The 20,442-nt window shown below is 57.8% G+C and overlaps 1 protein-coding gene across 2 annotated transcripts; it reads right to left on the minus strand.

Annotated features, from left to right (window-relative positions):
- Window positions 1-294: 294 nt before the first annotated feature.
- Window positions 295-8,805, minus strand: LOC121335372 (tubulin alpha-5 chain). 2 transcript variants are annotated; one of them, XM_041403410.1, is made up of 6 exons: window positions 8,742-8,805; window positions 6,432-6,654; window positions 6,147-6,295; window positions 2,255-2,477; window positions 1,558-1,706; window positions 295-1,346 (listed from the first exon to the last, which is right to left on the minus strand). In XM_041403410.1, the coding sequence occupies exons 1-6, from the start codon at window positions 8,742-8,744 to the stop codon at window positions 375-377; spliced, it is 1,719 nt and encodes a 572-aa protein (XP_041259344.1). In that variant the 5' UTR covers window positions 8,745-8,805; the 3' UTR covers window positions 295-374. The 2 variants fall into 2 exon arrangements, with proteins under 2 accessions (XP_041259344.1, XP_041259343.1); XM_041403409.1 differs by lacking the exons at window positions 6,147-6,295; window positions 6,432-6,654; window positions 8,742-8,805 and adding an exon at window positions 4,082-4,206.
- Between the last annotated feature and the right edge of the window lie 11,637 nt (window positions 8,806-20,442).

A 20,442-nucleotide genomic window follows, 5' to 3' on the forward strand; every position in this document is an offset into this window, starting at 1 on the left:
TTCTTTTCTTGCTCACACTAAATCTGCTCCCCTGAGCTCCAGGATACAACGTGGGGCCATACATCACATGAGGAAGCGGTACCCACCCCTGGCTGGAGCAACGAGTGGGGTGGGATGTGTGCCACGGCACCAGGGACTAGACCCCAGGGCTCTTACCTGCACAGATAGCAAGCTGGAGCTGGAGCAGAGCACTGGGAGGAAGCATAGCAGCACCAGCAGCAGGGCTGAAGCACTCACCACACACCTGACCTGGCAAGAAACCAATACAGCTGGGGGCATACTGGGACACACAGAGGCTCTGAAACGGTTTATTGCAAAGGGTTTCTGCAGGTAACACAGGGAAGGAGCGTGGTCCTTTTTTGGCTGAGGCTTCTCTACTCCTCACCCTCTTCTTCATCCTCGTAGGAGTCCAGGCCCACTTCCTCGTAATCCTTCTCCAGAGCGGCCATGTCTTCCCGCGCCTCGGAGAACTCCCCTTCCTCCATGCCCTCGCCCACGTACCAGTGCACGAAGGCGCGCTTGGCGTACATCAGGCCAAACTTGTGGTCCAGGCGAGCCCAGGCCTCGGCGATGGCCGTGGTGTTGCTCAGCATGCAGACGGCGCGCTGCACCTTGGCCAGGTCCCCCCCCGGCACCACCGTGGGCGGCTGGTAGTTGATGCCCACCTTGAAGCCCGTGGGGCACCAGTCCACAAACTGGATGCTGCGTTTGGTCTTGATGGTGGCGATGGCGGCGTTGACGTCCTTGGGCACCACGTCCCCGCGGTACAGCAGGCAGCAGGCCATGTACTTGCCCTGGCGAGGGTCACACTTCACCATCTGGTTAGCCGGCTCGAAGCAGGAGTTGGTGATTTCGGCTACCGACAGCTGCTCATGATAAGCCTTCTCTGCGGAGATGACAGGGGCATAGGTGGCCAGGGGGAAGTGAATGCGAGGGTAGGGCACCAGGTTGGTCTGGAACTCGGTCAGATCCACATTCAGGGCTCCATCAAACCGTAGTGATGCTGTAATGGATGAGACAATCTGACTGATGAGTCTGTTCAAGTTGGTGTAGGTTGGGCGCTCGATGTCCAGGTTCCGGCGACAGATGTCGTAGATGGCCTCGTTGTCCACCATGAAAGCACAGTCCGAGTGCTCCAGTGTACTGTGGGTGGTGAGAATGGAGTTGTAGGGCTCTACCACAGCAGTGGAGACTTGTGGTGCCGGGTAGATGGAGAATTCCAGCTTGGACTTCTTGCCGTAATCAACAGAGAGTCGCTCCATCAACAGGGAGGTGAATCCAGAGCCAGTGCCACCTCCAAAACTGTGAAACACCAGGAATCCCTGGAGGCCTGTGCACTGGTCAGCCTGTGGAGAGGGATGAGGAGAGATTACTCTGAGATACATTTCTTTGTGGCAGTCTGGCTGTGCAGAAGTCCCTTCAGGACCTGGTGTATCCCTGCCCTGGTCAGCTGCATATCCCACCCAGGGTGCAGCATGGCTTGCAGTGTGCTGTGAGCCGCAGCAGGACGCTGGACCCCAGTCCAGGGAAACACATCCCCTCTCTGCAGTCACTTACCAGCTTACGGATCCTGTCCAGCACTTGATCAATGACCTCTTTGCCGATGGTGTAGTGCCCACGGGCGTAGTTGTTGGCAGCATCCTCCTTGCCAGTAATCAGCTGCTCAGGGTGGAAGAGCTGCCGGTAGACTCCTCCCCGAACCTCATCTAGGAGAGAACAGGGGCAGGTTGAGCCCAGGGGAGGCTGCTGGTTTGAGCCGGCCGCCAAGCAGACAGGTGGGTGCTAGCAGCCATCCCTCACCCTGGCTCCGCCTGCCCGTGGCATGGCCAAGGACCCACACGTCAGCAAAGCCAACACCAGCATCGGGTTTCTCTGGCATGAGGAGGTGGCTGCCACCTCCCTGCGCAGCTCAGCTTCTCCCACCCTTCAGGAGCTGCCTGCCCACAGCCCAGCAGGAGCTGCCGTGCCGGTTGGGCTGGTTTCTCTCTGTGCACATGTGGTACAAGCACCGCTGACTCTAAGACACTTCAAGAACAAAAGCAGGTGCTCACGTTTGTGGTTTCTCCTGGGGAAAAAAAAAGGGCCCTCTGGGTCGAACACAGTGCAGGATATTGTCAGAAGACCACGAGCACCAGCTGCCCGCTACCTACCCCTGGGGGCACCTCAGGCTGTGCGAACTCCAGGGAGCGTCCTGCAGTGGGGGTTGCTGCCCAAAATAATGACCACTATCAGAGCCCCATTAGGGTGCACTCACCAATCACAGTGGGCTCCAGGTCCACGAAGATGGCCCGTGGGACGTGCTTGCCAGCGCCAGTCTCACAGAAGAAGGTGGTGAAGGAGTCGTCCCCTCCGCCAATGGTTTTGTCGCTGGGCATCTGCCCGTCGGGCTGGATGCCGTGCTCCAGGCAGTACAGCTCCCAGCAGGTGTTGCCCATCTGGACGCCGGCCTGGCCGACGTGGACGGAGATGCACTCGCGCTGGGGAGGGGGAGGCAGGGTCAGATCCTGGCACAGCTCTGTCCTGCCTGCTCCAGGGAGGGCTCTGGCTGGTGCCAGTGCCACACAGTCACCCACACTGGACCTGCTCTGGTCAGTGGTCCCAGAGAGGACATTTTCCTTTGGGTGACCTCCTGCATCACCCTGAGGGGCTCCCCATAGCTGGCGTTGCCCTCAGCCATGCACAGGCACCATGCCCTCAGCCCCTGCCCTCAATGGACTCTGGCTGGGCCTGTCCTCCAGCAGTAAGGGGAGCAGAGCCTGGCCCAGCTACTCTGCCAGGGTCCCTGGCAGCCTCAGCCCCTCCCCCATGCAACAGCAGTCCAGTGAGGAGCTGAGCTGACAGGTACACACATTTAACCCATGAGGGGCAATCAGCATGGGCAAACCCCTCTGCCTGATGGGCCAGAGCCAGATAAGCAGTACTGCAGCGTCAGTGGCCTTGGGGTCGCAAGGGTGGTATGTGGCAGCCAGTTAAGGGCTGGCAATGAAGACCAGCAGTTTCTGAGGCAACACAGATTCCCTGGGCTACCCAGTCCCAACCCTGTGCTGCAAAACCCGTGTTGGCAGAAGTGATGAGGAGCAGGCTGTGAGCTGGAGATGTGCCTCATGCACTCCATTCCGGAGGTGCAGGCCTGTTCCGCTACTCCAGCATCCCTTCTCTGCTGTCCCTGGCACACCACCTCTGTCCTAGCATCCCTGTTTCACTGCTCCTGGTATCTCTGCCTCCCTGAGCAGGACATCCCGACTCAGCCTCGAGGTCCTGGAGCAATTCACTCCTGCATTTCCCGACTGCACAGTGCTTTTAGCCGCGATGGGGTCCGTGCCCCCGTCCAGCACCCGGGTAGGACAAGGGCTCCTTCTTCCCGCGGGAGGGCCAAGAGCAGCCCCGGACACAGAGAGGAAGGGAGGGCAGGGGGGCAGGTTCCCCGGCAGGGCCCGGTCAGCGCTGCGGCGGGCAGAGCGCTGCGCTGCGCCTTCTGGCACGGCCCCGGCCCACTCCTGAGCCGCTAAATATAGACAGCTCCAGCCCCGGGCGAGGGCAGCGGCCACTGCCCGCCTCGGAGACCGTCCCCAGCCCGCTCCGCCGCTGCCAGACGCCCGCGGGCTGACACTGAAGGGACGGGACCCCCACACCCGTTCCCCGCCGCCAACCCCGCCGGGGCGAGCGCTGCCGCGGGCAGAGCCCCGCCGAACGCCCCGCTCCGGCCCCCGTGCCCGGCGGGCGCCTCCACCCTCGGCAGCTGTCCCCGTCCATCGCGGCCACCGCTCCCCAGCGGCGAGGTCACCCCCGCTGTCCCCAGCGCCCCCCCGCGCTGCGCCGGCGGTGGCGGGAGGGGGACAGGCGCCCCAGGGCCGGTGGCGGCGGGCGGGGGGACACAGGGCGGGCTGACACAGGGCGGGGGGGCACAGAGCGGGGGGACACGGCTGCCCCGGGCAGGGGCCGGCAGCGCTGCCCAAGGTCACGGCGGGGAAGGAGGGGGCGCGTCGCGACGGCTCCAGCGGGCACGGTGCCGCGGGGGCACTGCCGGGGGGCTGCCGGGAGCCCTCCCCGCCGCCGTGCCCGCCTCCCGGCCCGCACTCACCATGTTGCGGCGGGCGGTGCGGGCTGTCCCGGCGGCTCGGTGCGGCGGGGCTCGGCGCGGAGCTGCGGCTGCTGCAATCCCCGCCGCAGCGCTCTCTTATAGGTGGGAGGGGCTTGGTGCCGCCACGCCCCCTTATTTGGGAACACTTGCATGCGGGGAGGGGGTACCCCCTTCGGGGGCCGCGGGAGCCCGGCGGGGTCCGCTCGGCTGCGGAGGAGCCCCGAGGTGCGGGGCCCGAAGCTGCTCCCCCTTCTCTGCCGGGAGGAAGGCAGGGGCATCGGTGCAGGCTGTCGGCAGGAGGCCTGGGGATCAGCTCTCAGGGGTGACGGGCAGTGCTGAGACACCAGCACCGGAGGCAGCGCAGGAGGAACAATCCCTAACCTGTCCTGCTACCAGCTCACCCAAGGGTGTGGGGAGACCCCGAGTCTACCTGGGCCGCTAGAACTGGAGAAAGGAGGAGAAACACGATAGAGACACGTATTAGACTCAGGAGCCCGCTTTGTCCCCCAAACCTCCCTTTGCCATCAATGCCCTGGGAGGCTCCAGCCAAGGTTTGCCCTTCTCTCCCGGTGGGGACAGGCAGGCAGTGCTGCACAACCCTGTCAGGCTGCAGATCTGCATGACAAATCTGGGCTGCCAAAAAAGGGTCATTGCAGCCTGCTTGCTGTTAATAACTTGTGACTACATTCAGAGCAGCAGCTCTGTTTGAGCCCTGGCCAGTGCAGCCACCCCTGCCAAGGCCAGGGCTGATACTGCTACTGAGGATGCCTGGACCATCACTTGAATGCTGTCTGAGCAGGGAGAGGGCTCTGTCTTTGATGCCAGGACCTTGAGTCATGCAGCCACCCCTCCCTGGCCAGGGGGATGAATGGGTCTCTGCTGCTCAGCAGCATGCCAGGAGACACTACTGGGTCCCTTGTCCAGGACAGAGGTCCAGGATAACTTCTAGAAAAATCTGTAGGACACAATCCAACTCCTACCTCCTTCTGGTGGCAGTCATGTCTGTGAAGATACAGGGAGATGTCAGCAATGAAATAACTCTGAAGGAGCAGATTCCCTCCTTCCCCCAGAATCAGACAAAACATAAGGAGTGGATCAGAGCAGCACCTGAAGTGAGGGGCAGTGACTCCTACCCTGGCATAGCAGCAGCAGGCACCACTCAGTCTGAGCCTAGCACTCCAGTCACAGGCAAGCAGCGCAGTGCCAGCAGTGTTGCGCAGAGGGATGAGTGCCTGGCTGCGCTCCAGCGGCCAGGGCTGGCCCCCACTCTCCCCTCCAGCTGACACGGGTGCATGCTGGGAGGAGGAGGGCAGGGGAGGACAGCCCCTGTGGGTCAATATAGCTGAAGCATTAGTGGTAAGCAGGGAAAATTAATCTCTGGAAACAGCACACTGGATAATGGGTAACAGAAATCTCCAGTTTGCAGCTGGAGCCAGGAGCTGATGCTGGGAATCCTTACCACGAGGCAGGGCAGTGAGAGGACTCAGAATGGGGACAATGCAGATGATCTGGGCCAGGTAGAGTGGGGCCACATGCCCCAGGGGGAAGGCAGAGCACTGGCAGAGCAGGGCAGGCTGAGGGCAGAGGTACTCCCAGACAGAGGACCACATGCCGAAACTTGGTACTTCTCCTATCACATCAGCAGCACTCCTGCGGATCCCTTGGTGGACATGCTCCGGCACCTTTGTAGAGCCTGCCATGTGTCCTGGACCTATCCCTCTGCTATGGGGCTCTTACCTAAGGGAGGAGCTGGAGCAGAGCACTGGGAGGAAGCATAGCAGCACCAGCAGCAGGGCTGAAGCACTCACCACACACCTGACCTGGCAAGAAACCAATACGAAATACCAGGAATCCCTGGAGACCTGTGCACTGGTCAGCCTGTGGAGAGAGACAAGTAAGGTTCCCTCAAGCACTGACTTGGCTGGAGGGAATTTTCAGAGTTTTGTTTATGTAGGTGCAGATTCCTCGCAAGGCACAGCAGAGCTCACAACATGCTGGACACAGCCCCCTGAATGATGCTGGACCCCAGTCCAGGGAGACACATCCCCTCTCTGCAGTCACTTACCAGCTTACGGATCCTGTCCAGCACTTGATCAATGACCTCTTTGCCGATGGTGTAGTGCCCACGGGCGTAGTTGTTGGCAGCATCCTCTTTGCCAGTGATCATCTGTTCGGGGTGGAAGAGCTGCCGGTAGACTCCTCCCCGAATCTCATCTAGGAGAGAGTGGCAAAATAGATTTGCTAACTGGATCTGGGGAAAGGTAGCACGAGCACTCTTGGGAGTGTCCTGCAGTGGGGGTTGTTGCCCAAAATAATGACCACTATCAGAGCCCCATTAGGGTGCACTCACCAATCACAGTGGGCTCCAGGTCCACGAAGATGGCCCGTGGGACGTGCTTGCCAGCGCCAGTCTCACAGAAGAAGGTGGTGAAGGAGTCGTCCCCTCCGCCAATGGTTTTGTCGCTGGGCATCTGCCCGTCGGGCTGGATGCCGTGCTCCAGGCAGTACAGCTCCCAGCAGGTGTTGCCCATCTGGACGCCGGCCTGGCCGACGTGGACGGAGATGCACTCGCGCTGGGGAGGGGGAGGCAGGGTCAGATCCCAGCAGAGACCAGAAATGCATTCACTGCAGGAAGTGCACAGCCCTGGAAGGGCAGCTCTGGCCCTCGCCAGCTTGGGCAAGTCTCATTGCCCTCGTGCCTGGGTGCCCTGTGTCCATTTCAGTTTTTCTGCTTTCTCCCAAATCTAGTGCTCTACCTCTCATCACTTCACTGACCACGTCAGGGGCCCAAGGAGATGAGACCCATCTGCAGGAGTCCAGGATATCAGGCCACCCATCCCTGAACTGGCCTCACCCACAGCCCTGGATAGCATCCAGTGAGCATCTTCTCCACTGCCCAAACATTTGTCTTGGGGGCTGAGGCCAGCAGCATCTGGCACAGCCCCTGCTGCAATTCCAACAGCAGAGCTGAAGGCTGAGATGGCAGAGCACCACCAGGACACTGGGAGCTGAGGGCACTGAGGGTGGGTGCCCAGCAAGAGTGGGGATTTACAAACATGAATGGATGCCATGCTTTGAGGCTCAGCTTTCCTAAATTAGCTCTAGAGGAGGAGGAAGCATTCACTGCATTTTCTACGTCAACAGAAAGGCTGAGGTGGGAGGGTCTCCTAGCTCACAACTTCAAGGGTAGTCTCAGGTCCCCCAGGAGAAGCCAGATGAAGCTGGGCTCTACAACCTCACTCCCTTCAGATGTGGCACCCCAGAGCCTGTAGTTTTTTCGTAAGAATGAAAGTATTCAGTGCCTTAGACCTGCTGTTGCCAAGGATTTGGATGTGTCATCAGGCACAACTGAGTCAGAGGAGCATCCAAATCAGAGTTTCCAGAGCCATGGTGCCCCACTATGAGTCAGCTGGCAGGAAGCTGGTGGAAGCAGCCATTTTGCTGCTCCAACTCAGGAGCAGGGCAATGACTGCTGTCCCACAAAGTTGCACAGGATGCAGCATGTCCTGGCTCTCTGCATCTAAAGTGCTTCCAGTGCTGCTTTTCAGAGGCAGCCCTGACAGTGAGGAATGGCAAAAAAATAAGCCCTTGATACCCATGGTGAGAGGCAGAAGCCCATGTCCTCACCTTTCCCAAAGCTGAGGTGCAAGAAGAGCGAAGCAATACCCCACCTATCCCTCCCAGCAGGTCCATAAATGTTGTGTAACACAAGAAGCCAAGGGTAAGACCTGAGGACTTAAGACCTGAGGTAAGTCTTCCAAGATCCTCTACAGAAGGGCATAGGAAACACTTGGCACAGATGCAAGCACCTCAAGGAAGAGGAGATGAGAGAGGACTCCTCCCTGCCAAAGGACCTCGTGAATCAGCTCGGTGGTGGCAGAGGGTTATGCTGCTCACTGCACTCCATCCCAACAACAAGCAGCAGCCAGGACTGGCTCTGTGGGACCCAGCACTGACAATAGGCTGGGCAGAGCCCAGCAGCACCAGGACGCAGCAGTGTTGGTCACCAGCCAGCAGACTCTGCCTTCTTCACGGCAAAGTCTGGCACAGGAAAGGCTGGGAGCATGGCTCCGCGGGACAGCAGGCAGGGTGCCCGGGAAACCTTGAGGCTGGGATGCTCTCCAGGGCAGCTGGAGAGCTCACGAGCCAGAGATCGCCACAGGACCACGGCGGCAGGGCAGCCTGGCAGCCCACCCACAGTGATGCCCACGCTTGGAGCAGGGCAGTGGGTGAAGGAAGCCACAGCTTAGTGCCGGAGCTCAGCTGCGGGCCGGCAGCGTGGGGGGCTGGCAGACGGGAGTAACTCCGCAGCCGGGGGTGGCACAGCGGGACACGGGCAGGGACCCACACTATTAAAAGTGGGATAGGGATGAGACGTGGCGTGTCCGCCCCAGCACCGGGTCTCGGCAGCCGCGGGGCTCGCTGGCGGCCTCCTTGCCGCGGGTACAAGGGGATGCTTAAAGAAGGGAGGCTGCTGAGAGCCGGGGAGGGAGCAGCTCAGGAAGAGGCTGAAGCCAGGCAAAGGCAGGGCGAGCACAGCCGGCGCTCCCGTCGCCGGCTGCCCGCATTTCTGGGCTCCCGGGAAGCCGCGGGGAGCCCAGCCCGCTCCGGGGTGCCCTCGCGGCACCGGAGGGAGAGAGCAGCCGGGGCTGGCACTCACCATGATGCCGCCGCTGCCGCACGACCTGCCTGTCCCCGGACTGCCGCAGCTCCGCACGCCGGGACGGCCCCGCCGCCGCCGCCTTATAGCGGGGGCGGCACCGGCGCTCCGGGGCGGGCCGCCCCGCCCGGGACAGCCCCGAGCGCTTCATAGATTTGAGTGCATTGCGCATATTTGCATAGATTTGCATAGATGGGGCTGTGCTGCCTGGCGGGGCGCATGGTGGGGCATTCGGGGAGCAGCATCCCTGAGTGGGGCACGGGAGACCCGGGGGTCCCCTCGAGGAAAGGGCAGTGGGGCATAAGCGTTGTTCCTGCTGTGCTCGCCAGTCTTGGCAGAGGCGTTCTGCTGAAGAACAGAGATGGCACCTTCCAGCTTGGTGTCCTGCTGGTGAAAGGCACCGCCCAGGCACTAACCAGGAGAGACTTCAGGGGCTGAAGCAGGAAAGCCAGGAAAGAGCTTGGCCCAGGTGCTCCCTCCTGGTGGGCTTAGGTGCTGATGTGATCCTTGAGCAAGCAGTGAGCCAGGTCTCTGCCAGCCACCCAAGGCTTCTTGAAAAACACCCGGGAGAATTTCTGGAGGAAACACTGGTGGAGAACACCCTCCAGAGAGGAGCCCAAATTTTCCTAACCTCTTTGGAAATCACAGAAAAAAGCAGGAAGACTCAGTCCTGTCCTTTGTGTCAAGGCCCTCAAGAACAGTAGTGCCCCAGGGCTGTGTTGAAAGCCCTGCCTGCCAAAGGCTGCTTCTCCATCCTGGCTCTGCATTACCTTCACTGGTTTGATCTGATTTCACAAAGCTGTATGAAATGAATAGTGAGGGTGTAGGGAGAGCTTGGAGCACCTTGGAGGGGTTTTATTGGAGTCTACAGTGACTTCACTGACATCTGGCCTTACTACAATGAATAATGTGTCCTATCCCCTCCAAAATACTCAAAGCATCCACTGTGGTGCAGAACCAGCCCTGCCTCTGCTTCAGCGCTCTGACTTAATGAGTTTTCACTGAAAAGTGCTGTCATCTCTCAGCTTGATCTGAAAGTTGAAAGCTGGACCTAAATTATCCACCCACAATAGCCTTTCTTTGTGCCTGAGTCACCTGGAAAGTGTCACCTTCACTGATGAGCATGAGTGAAGTGACTGAAAGCAAGAATACTGCTGCAAAGCCTGTGCTGGTGTCTAAGCAACACATTTTTTGAGACCTGCAGAAATGGCTGAGCCAGAGGATCAGAGTGGGTTTAATCAAGTTGATGGGAAAATATTGAGTTGATTTTGGTTTTTTTTTCCACAGAGATGCCCCAGGTAGGAAGTGCTGCTGAACCTGCACAGGATTCTGTGGTGACTGGATAACTCTGGAAATGCCTCCCTGTGGTATAAATGTCCTTTGAGTGACCTCAGAGATCACTAGATAACACAGACCATGCTGATGCAGACAGTCCATGAGAGTGAGAGAGTAATTGGTAGCACTGAGGCATCAAAATTCGAGCCCCAGAAGTTAATTGGAGTGAAAAGGAGTGATGGTATCATCTTCCCTGTGAAAATCTTCACCAAGGTGTTCATTGTAACGTGTAGTGGATGCCAGGGAGTCACTTCTCACTGGGTGTGTCCTAGAACCCTCCTTAATTCCACAGTGCCAATTAATTCTGGGCATTTATAGCATGAGTACCTTGCAGCGTGGTTGGAAGCAGAGCTATGCAGCCAGCAGCATTTCAGGCTGTACAGTTCACCCAAATTCTGAAGATTCGTACAACGATCTGGTGGTACCTAGGGGTGCAAAATCATGGATCAGTTTACGTACCATGGTGGTGGAGAGTGAAATGTCCCTGATTTGTCAGTGCTACAAATGCGTGCTCACAGTGAAAATACCCACTCAGATGCTGTTTTGTTGGACAATCAGAGTGGGAATTACTGACAAGAGAGCCATGAGTCATTGGGAGCTGTGCATCCCCATGTGCCTCTGATCTGAAATGCCCAAACAGATGTCTAAGCTTTTTTGAAATGCTTAAGAACATCTGGCTAAATCCAGGGAGCACCAATCGGCTGCATCTTGTCAGTGCCTAACTGCTCAGCAGCCTGCCAGATGCTGGTAGCAGCAGCCTGAAAGCACACACTGGAGGCTGAGCTGAGCTCACTTTGGCTGGATTTGTCCTGAGGTGACCCCTCTCTCACAGAGATGTTACCCACACATCTAAGAAGGCCCTGCAAATGTTTTCAGACAGCATCAGAAGTCACACAATTACAAGAATTGCTCAGGAAACATTTTCATTGATGCTCAGAACATAGACCCTGCATCAGCAGCCAGAGAGATGCAAAGAGCAAGCAAGAAAAATTGTAGCATAGTGTCAGAATTCAACCATCTCTTTACTGAAGGATGGGAAAACCTTTGAAGATACCTGAGGGGCAGAGCCCTGCCCACTGCAGGGGAAGCCCCTACTTGCCACTGTCAGAAACCAGCCAGCTCTAGGCAGGTACCTGCTGGTACAGGAACACCTCTGAGCAAAGCTTGCAGTTACCCAAACAAAGCCTCTCTCTCTCTGTAGCTGTCTTTCAGAAGTATGTTAAAAGACTGCCACACCTAAAGCACCCAGAGCTGAAACTGGGGAGGAGATGAGTTCAGGGCCCAGCCGGGTGCCTCCCATCCACACCCCAGTTCCCTGCTCTCTTTGCTGAGGAAAACCCAAACTATTGTTCCCAGTTTTCCGAGCTCAGTTCCACCCTGCCTGCTCCGGGCAGAGCAAACAGTGTCATGGGGCAGTTTGGGGACATGGCCTTCTTGGGAAGGTAGAAGAGAGCACAGCTGTGCTGTGGGTTTGGCAAGGAAGCCCACTGTGCTCTCCACTTTAAAGCAAAGACGAGATGGTGAGAGGTGCTTCAGGAGCAGGGCTCCTGTCTGTGTCTCTAATCTCAGCCAGGAGCTTCCCCAAGATGTTGCATCCGTGCTTGTCCTGCTTCCCCCTCACTCTGTCCTTGCTCTTAATCCTCTTAGCAGGTGGGGAGCTGGAGAAGCCAGGACGTCCCTCCAGCCCATCAGTGCCCTGTGCAGTTTGTTCTCCAGCAGTGGCACAGGCTGGACAAGGTTGGCTGGTGCAACTAATAAGTCTGTTGAAAGCATGGAGCTCGACTGCATGTTGCAGATGTGAGTCCTAGCAAGGCCCTTGTGATGATAACTGCTTCAGCAGTATCCCACTGAGCACTGTGCAGGGTCCCTAAAGCACAGCTGGCTCCTGCTGATGGCCCAGCATCATATGTCCAAGTGCTGCTGCAGTTCTATTATGGCAGCATTTGGGACACACTTTACCACCCTGAAAAATTCTAGCACAGCATGGAGATGGGCAGAAAATCCCCCTCTGCCATTCCTTAAGCTATGCACGCCTTGTCTATGTCAGAAAGGGCTCTCTGAGTGCCTCATCCTTCATCTGGAGCAGGTAGAGCTGATCCAGAGATGAGAAAGAAGAGTGACTGGAAGGCTAGATGCCACAGGCTGCAAGGAAAGAATGGGGAGAATCAGAAGACCAAGAAGAGACTCAATAAAGGCCTCACTGAACATCTTCAGCAACCCACACATGGCGTTTACTCCCAGAGACCTGCTGGGATGTAGGGCACAGTAGAGATCTGACAGAAGTTTTCTCTGCTGCAGCTGAGCAACAGCAGCATAATTGCCGGTTCAGATATAATGAAGTCAATTGTGCAACGGCTGCTGCATCGCCCAGAGCGTGTGCCCCGGTACAGAAACAATAAAGCTAATTCCAGATCTTGCTACAGTCCTAAGCCCTGAATCACAGGGCAGTGGCAAGAGCAGGGAGGCACTCCCCGGGACACAGGCAGCCCTGCAAGCCAAGCCCCAACCTGCGAGGCTAAAAGGGGCTGTCAGACAAGTTGGAGCGAGCTCTTTCTCAGGTGCAGCAGGCCCTGGGTGAGCAGCCTTCCTGGCTCAGAGCCAGCTGCCCTGGCTGCCGGTGTCACCTGCCTTTCTTCATGTCCTGGGAAAGGCAGCTACACACCCACGGGAGCAAAATAAAACCTCACCTGTCTAATTGCAGTGACTTCATGTCAGAGGCCTGAGCATGCCTGGTGTGAACAATCTGCCTCCAGGCGGGTGACAGAGGGACTGAGCCTGCTGAGGTGGCCCCTTGTTCTCAAGGAATATCGGTGTGCCATGCTGATGGGCTTCTGTGGAGGTGCCAGTGATGCTTTTCCTCTTCTCCATCAGCTCTCAGAGCTGGTGATGGCACAAGCAGTGCAGGAATACCTGGAAATAGAAGTGCAATGAATTCTGCAAGGTTGTGTGATGGTAGGAACTCCTGGAGGGTTATGGGTTACCCCAGAAGGCTGAAGGGGCTCTCCATGCACCAGACAGAAGTGTAGCATGGTGATGTCTTCATGCCCAGCCCTTTAGGCCTTCCTGTCTTACAAGTTCTCAGAACAGCAACAAAGCTGTGGCCAGCTCTGTCGCAATGCCAAAGACTGTGAGCTGGCAGTGATGGGGCAAGAAGCAGCCACCACTTCCCCTGCTCCCTGCCTTGCCTGTGGGACTGCAGCTGAGCCCCTGGGCAGCAGAGGGGACATGGCAGATTCATGTGGGGCAGCTCTGCAGATGCACCCCCTCCTCTGAGGCACATACATCACACCCAGGTGGGCTAGTCCTGAACCCACTGGGAAAGGAAATAATTCCCGTCACAGAAGCTTCTTGATGACGGCCCTGCTGTGCCCTGGCTTTTGGAGAGCAGTTGAGCATCCCGTGGCTGGAGAGATGTCTGCAAGGTGTTTTGTTTTACAGTAGAAGTGAGTTGTATAACAATGCAAACAGCTTGCTGGTCCCAGGGCAAGCCAAGGGCAGAGCTGGGCCTGGAGAAACTAGCCTGGAGTCTGGGGCGTTGCTGTAGAGTTGTTAAAAGTGGAAAGGAGGTGCTGGCAGCTGGCCAAGCACTGTTGGATGTCAGAGGGAAACAGTTAATGTGATAAAAGATGCATTTAATAACTCCGCTGGGTAATGGCTCCCAGGGTGCTCCTGCCAGGAGCTGTTTGTGTGCAGAGATAGTGTGATATTGTGAAACAAGGGCTGTCATCTCTGCTCCTCCCAGAGCCTGGGGGCTGGGAGCCAGTGGCCTCAAGCCACTGGGCTGACACCTTGAGTCCAATGGACATCTTGAGGATGCCTGGCTCAAACTTGTATCAGTGAGCTTCCTAGCAGAGTTAAGCCAGATGATGAAAGGCTGTGCATGCGAAATAGCAGCTATTTGGCTGAATTCCCCTGTTGCAAGGTCTGGGTGCACCAATCTGCTGAATTTTCATGCTTATCGTGGCCCTCCTCATTAGGACAAGCCACCTCCAAGCACCCTGAGCACGACTAGGGCTGCTGTGCCTTCCCTGCCATGGTGTGGCCTGGACAGCGTGACTCTTGTTCTGCCACTTAATAGCCTGGCACCGGACACATTCTGGAGAGCTTTGCCACCTCCCAGGCAGGAGGATGCAGAGTCTGGCAAGGGCTGGGCACCAAGCACTCCTGCATATGTTGGGGCACCCTAAGCAGCCTTATTAGGTGCTGATTAACACGGAAGACCCACTTGCCAAGCAATCCTGGTTTCAATTATTGAGACGACAGGTCTGCTCAGGAAAAAAGGCAGGGAAGGCTTGCTGGGAGGAGGGTGTGGTGCCCGGGAGGCAGCCGCGGGAACCCACGTGCTGGTTTGCAACAGTGAATCATCGGCAAAGAGCTGCTGGAACTGTGCAGGGATTCCTGCCAGGCACCCCTGCCTTCCAGGGTTTGATCCAGGGTCTTGAAATTAATCCCACACTGCCGCTGATCAAGTGAAAGGGTGGCAAGAGGATGTGCAGAGTAAAAGGTGACAAGACTGCTTCTTCCTAAAATTCTCAAATTAATTACTTCAAGCAATTTTGTTGTAATGTTGCCTTTTAATCAGACAATTCTTAACCATCTCTGAGATTTAATTGTCCCCTTCAATAGTTGCTACCCTATCAAGCTTAGCATTATCCCAAATTTTTCTTAGTAAACATTTCTTATCACGGTGGGCCTTGCAATCAGCCCTGGGGGTCCCCACTGCAAAGGCTTCCAGCAGCACAGCTCCTGGCTAACAAGCACACCTTCCCTACTGATGCCTCTGGTGCAAAACAGGCTGGCTTGGCACACCAAGACAAATATTCAAATAAAATAAATATAGGGGCAACACAAAAAGTAGATCTGGAAAGACCATTGGCAGCAGCTCTGAGCTTCCTTCATCTGTGGACACGGAAAACTGATTGGTTGGCCCCTCTTCGCAGCAATGCTGTGATTTATGCAAACACTGTTAGCATTATCTCCTGCCAGCTTCCAAGTGAGGATGTCATACCAGCAGTGTTGATCTGAATCAGCCAGACATATAATCATGCTGAAGGTGATGACAAGTTTGCAAAGCAATACTTTCCTTACCTGAGACAAGGATATGAGTAGTAAATACATTTTTCAGTATTTAATTCTCTGCTGATAGAATAAAAATAATTCTTCTGTTATTTCTTTCTGGTATTATCAGTAATCTAGAGTTTTCTGGGTCAACCAGTTTATTTTCTTAATGACTGGAGTGATTTCTGTTCTTCAGTCCTTTGGAATTACTCCAGTTTTCCCAGCTCAGTTAAAAATTGCCATCAGCAGCTCAGCAAGACCCTCAGTTAGACGCAGTAATGCCCTAAGTGTGGGCCTGACAAACTGCAAATGTTGATTTCAGCAGGTAATATGTTACAGATGGCATCCAAACTGCAGTCTTCTCTTTGCATCCACAGCACAACACAGCACTCTCTCCAAGGTTCCACTCTTGCACTGGCAGTTAGGCACCAAGGGCTATGGAAAGCCACAGAAAGCTGCTTTCTGGCATTCTTTTTCTCTCTTTCTCATTTTCTTCTCATGCAAATGCATTTGCTCCATGTCCTTTTTTATTTGTCCCTGCTTGGCTCACTGTTTGCCTTTGAGCCATGCCTAGGTGAAGACAATGGGCCAGGGCTGGGCATGTAGCTGGAGGACACGGTGAGGACCAGACAGCCTGTGACCTCAGTCCTACCAGGCACTGCAGAAAGTCCTGGCCAAGCCAAATGAACGTGAGAGATGTGGAGCTTGGGAGAGTGTGAGCATGGACATGTTGGTGTGCATGAGCAAAATCAGGTTTTGCTTCACAATAGAATTCTATCCTGTCCAGTGTCAGCTGCAGCTTCTGCTCCCCTCTGCTTCCCTAGCATATGGAGGGGGTGTGTGGTATCAGTCTATTCATTATCTTTCATCTCCCTTCCCTTGGGATCGGATCCAGGCCGTGCAGCTCCCAGCTTCCCCATGGATGAGTTTGGGGTGTTCTGCTCCTGTGCCCCACAGGGTTATCCAGCCCAACCTGTCACCAACCACACGCCAAGGATGTGGGCAAAACCCTGCTGCCATGAGGCTCAGCTGCTCCCCGGGCCTGTGTGCCTGCTCATCATGGATAACCTGTTCAGTCATGGGCTTCTGCCATCTCTGCCAGCCTCTGACTCTGTTGATTTTAAATCTGCAAGCACCTCGGTTTTGCCTGGGTTTTGGCTGGGGCAGCATCCCCACTGTCAGCACACGCAAGCATCCCTGCAAGGCAGAGCCTGGGACACACAGCCTGCCTCTGTCACATTGCTAAATCTGGCTCAAAGTCATTGCCCTGCTTGAACGAAAGTCACCCTGGCATTGCTGTTTCTCACTTCTCTGTTCTGCCATGCAAACTAAGAGCAGCTGCATGACTTTGCCTCCCTGGATTGTCCCCAGTATCTAGAAGGTACAATTCTAAAGCAGCCAGCTGAGATGAGAACAGAGGGGACAAGGAGATGGGCAGGTGGCTGACAGCCTGGCCCCCAAAACAAACATGCAGACCATAAAAAACAGGAAGGTGTGAAGAAATTAGCTGTGCAGGGAAGTTAGGCAGGGGGGACAAGGCTTTTTGGATGAGACAGCAGGACTGTGAGTAAAAGAATCAATGCAATTTTAAAAATGGGGGTCCTGCTCAAGCGATCTCTTCACCAGCCCCGTGTACTTGGGGGCCCCCAACGTGATGCAGCCCTTCCAGGGGTGAGCAAGCCCTGGAGCTCCCACTGACCCCTTTTCAGGGGGCTCACTGGCACTGTGGCCGTGCCAAGAGATGGCCAGCATCACCATCTGTCCTAGAAGCAGCCAGGCAGAAGAAGGTGGCACAGAAATGGCACCCAGGAGCCTGTCTCTGCTCAAACCCTCTCACTCCATCCTAGTAGCTTTGGCTCCTGCTTCTCCCCTTCTGCAGCTCCACTCAAGGAATGGGGACCTTGCCTTGGGAATGGGGAGAAGAGGAAGGAAGTTGGCTGCATGTGATGAGGGGAGCAGCAGGCACACGACTTGCTGAGCACTTCTTAGCTCAAAAATTGCCAAGAATACAACTTTTCAGTACGTAATTGCCAGTTTTGTTACGGCTGTGAAAGGGCTTGTGTTTTCATGTGGAAATCAAAAGCTGAAATGTTGTGCAGTGCAGAAAAAAAAATATAGCTTAATTTGTGGTTTGCATAATAATATATCATGGGTTTATGATGCAATTCGGTTGGCTTCCTGAGAGATTGGGTAACCAGGATAAAAATATTTGGTCCGTTGGCGTCCTGCTTTGCTCACCCAAAACATCTTTCCTCAGAAAGCCTCAAGAGTATTTCATGAGCATTTTTGAGACCCTGGAAAGCTGAAAACAAGCTTGCAACAGAGCGATCCCCAAAATTTGTTTAGAAATAAGGGTCTTCTTGAGACGCACTCAAGATGCCTGTGCTTGATTTGAAGCTGATGTGAGCACCAGGACTTGAGGCAGACCTAGGAGGAAAGGGCAGGTGAAGAGGGCAGGTGCTGCAGCTGAAGGTGTGGGCTGTGCCAGCTTTGAGTAGAAGAGTGCCTGTGGCAGGTCTGGCATGAGGTGTGGCTGATACACATCTTCTCTCTACCAGGGCTGTGGTGGGCTACCGCCCAACTCTCCACCGCCTCCCTAAGAATACTGGGGATGTGTCAGTCCTCCTCAGTCCATATCCTGATCTCAGGGTGTGAGGGAAACTCTTGCCATGAAGGCATCGGCAGTGTGCTCTCCCGGCTCCACACTCACAGCCAGCCTGTGGAGCTCTCTGCTATCCCAGCACAGAGGCCTCCCCAGCGGTGTGCACAGAGCGAGCTGAGATCTGTCATCTCGGGGGCCTCCTTGTCCTCGCATCAGCTGCAAAAGCCAGGGAAAGGACAGCGAGGTGCCAAGACTCGGCTAGGTGCTGGCGGCTCCTCCTCGCCCTCGCAGCCGCAGGACGGGCGGCCTGTGAAGCAGCCTGTGGCTCCATCTAGTGCCCAGGCCGGCTCTGCAGCCAGCGCTGCGGGATGGGCCCAGCAGAGCCCCGGCAGCCGGGGAGAGCTGCTCCCTGCTCGCGGGCAAACAGGGACAGGAGCACAGTGCTGCAGCGGCATCCAGGGAAAAATATCCCCAGGGGCAGGAAGGACTCCAAGCCGTTGTTCAAGGAAATCATCAATTTGCTGTCCGATGGCAGGGGACAGGTCCCCCATTCCTTGGAGAGACAAATGCCTTTGGCACATGAGATGATGCCCTTGGCATTTCATCTACACCAGGCGCACGACTCATGGCTGGGGAAGGCTCTTCTCGAGGATATCTGTCCTGGAACTTGTCGCTGAGGAGTGCTGGGAATGGCCTGTCTCAGACAGGCCTCCTCATTCTGCCAGGCTTCCCAGTTAGGGATTTATGGGAGGTGAGGAAGCTTCCAGCTGTGGTGTAGGTGTGGCAGTGCATCCAAAAAGCTCTGACCCTGCAAAGAGATCAAGCTCCCTCCTTCTCCCATCCAGGCCGCAAGAGGGAATCACAAATCTCCGTGGCGCGGACACATTCAGAGGTGCAGGTGAGCCAGACCGCCCAGGGCCCTGAGAACGGGCGAGCACAGCCCCGCTGCAGCAGCTGTCAGGCAGGGGCCATGAGCCACAAAAGTCAGCAACGCAGCTCCGGGGGTGCGGGCACCCTGGTGCTCGGGTGGCGCAGCTCCCGCCTGCCGGTGCCACCACAGCGGTGCCACCACAGCGGTGCCAGGCGGCCCGGGCTCCCGGCAGGGCTCTGGCAAGCTGCGCCCCGTCACGTCCCGCGCCCCGACAAAGCGCTGAGTCACCTCAGCCGTCCCCCCCGGCCGGCTCCTCCTTCCCGGCGGGACCGGCCGGGCAGCTGACTCGGCGGGAAGCCAGCGGCACGCGGCGCCGGGGCTGCCCCGGGCTGCAGCCGTGCCCCGCTGCGGTGCGCTGTCAGCGCCGGCACCAGCGGGACGGGCCGGTGCCAGCGCACCCGCACCTTGCTGGCGCTGTCCGGGGCCCAGGCGCGGCCCGGGGAGCAGAGGAGCAGGCGCGGGGACGAGACGGGCATGAGGAGAGCCCGGGGCTGAGCGGGCCCGGCCGGCGGAGCGGCCGCGCTCCTGGCTCACGCGCCTCCCCTTACGTCACTCGGCGAACGGCGAGGACGTGACGTCAGGGGCCGCGGTTGGCTGCGGCCGCCGCCCGTCAGCAGCGGAGCCGCCTCAGGCCGGCGGTGGCCCGGGCGCGGGGGACGCGCGACACCGGGGGGAGGGCTCTGCGGCGGCGCTCAGGTGGGCACCGGGGCGGGACGGGGGGAGCGGGGCGCAAGGGGCCGCCGGGGAGAGGCGAACCGTGGCGCACGGGGGGAGCGGGGCCCGCGCTGTCCCTCGCCGTGCTGCCACCGCCGCCCCTCCCGGTGCCCCAGATCCGCTGGCCGCAGTCCAGGGCCGCCCGCCGGTGGCGGCGGGGCGGGGTGCGGAAACTTCCAGCAGCAGCGGGTGGCCCCGCGAGCGCCGTGTTTACTGCCGGGCCGGGGGGCGGTGCCAGTGCCGCGGTGGTGCCGGTGCCAGCGCCAGCACCGCCCTCCCGTCAGCTGGGACCCGCGGGCCGGGGGCGAGTACCGGGGGCGGGACGGTACCACGGGGGGTCGCGGGGGGCTGCAGCGGCCGCGTTCAGCTCCTGTCCCCCGCCCGGAGCGGGTCGGCCGATGGAAGTGTCCCGGCGTGCCCGGCGATGGGGACGGTCCCCGCTGAGCCCTTAATCCGCTCCAGCCGCTAAGCACCTTAGCACGCTGCGCCCTGCCGCTGCCCCCGGCCCGCCACTGAGCCCCGGGGGAGGCGGGCAGGGAGCGGCCCCGGCAGCGGGGACCCCTTCACCCTGCCTGGGCAAGCCGGGGTGACACGGCGGGACGGCGCTGCGTCAGCAGCAAAGGGTTCCCCGACTGGGGCTGTCGGTGCTCCCAGGGGGCCGAGGAGTGGGCAGGGTGCTGGGAGCTGGGCACGGCGTTGCACTAAGTTGCTTTCGGGAGGCAGTGGGGTGGCCGGGGCGCTAGAGAGGGTAAGCAGCTTTCTAGCTGCTGTCCCACACCCAGCACTACCAGGCTGTGCCTGTGGAGCCCTGACTTTGCCTTCTCCCCCTGCAGTGACCCCGTGGGACAGCTCACGTCATGGTCGACTACTACGAAGCGCTGGGGGTGAGCCGCAACGCCACCGCTGAGGACATCAAGAAGGCGTAAGTGTATGGCAGCGTGCCTCTGCCTGACGGCAGAGTCCCCCAAGCCACCCCCACCTGGTGCCAACGAGGCAGAGGCTCCTTTCGGGGCCTGTGGGGACAGGCTCCAGAGGTGACAATTCAGCCTTTGTTTCCATTG

The sequence above is a fragment of the Onychostruthus taczanowskii genome, unplaced genomic scaffold, assembly GCF_017590055.1.
Source record: "Onychostruthus taczanowskii isolate IOZ18803 unplaced genomic scaffold, ASM1759005v1 scaffold20, whole genome shotgun sequence".
Classification (NCBI taxonomy): Eukaryota; Metazoa; Chordata; class Aves; order Passeriformes; family Passeridae; genus Onychostruthus; species Onychostruthus taczanowskii.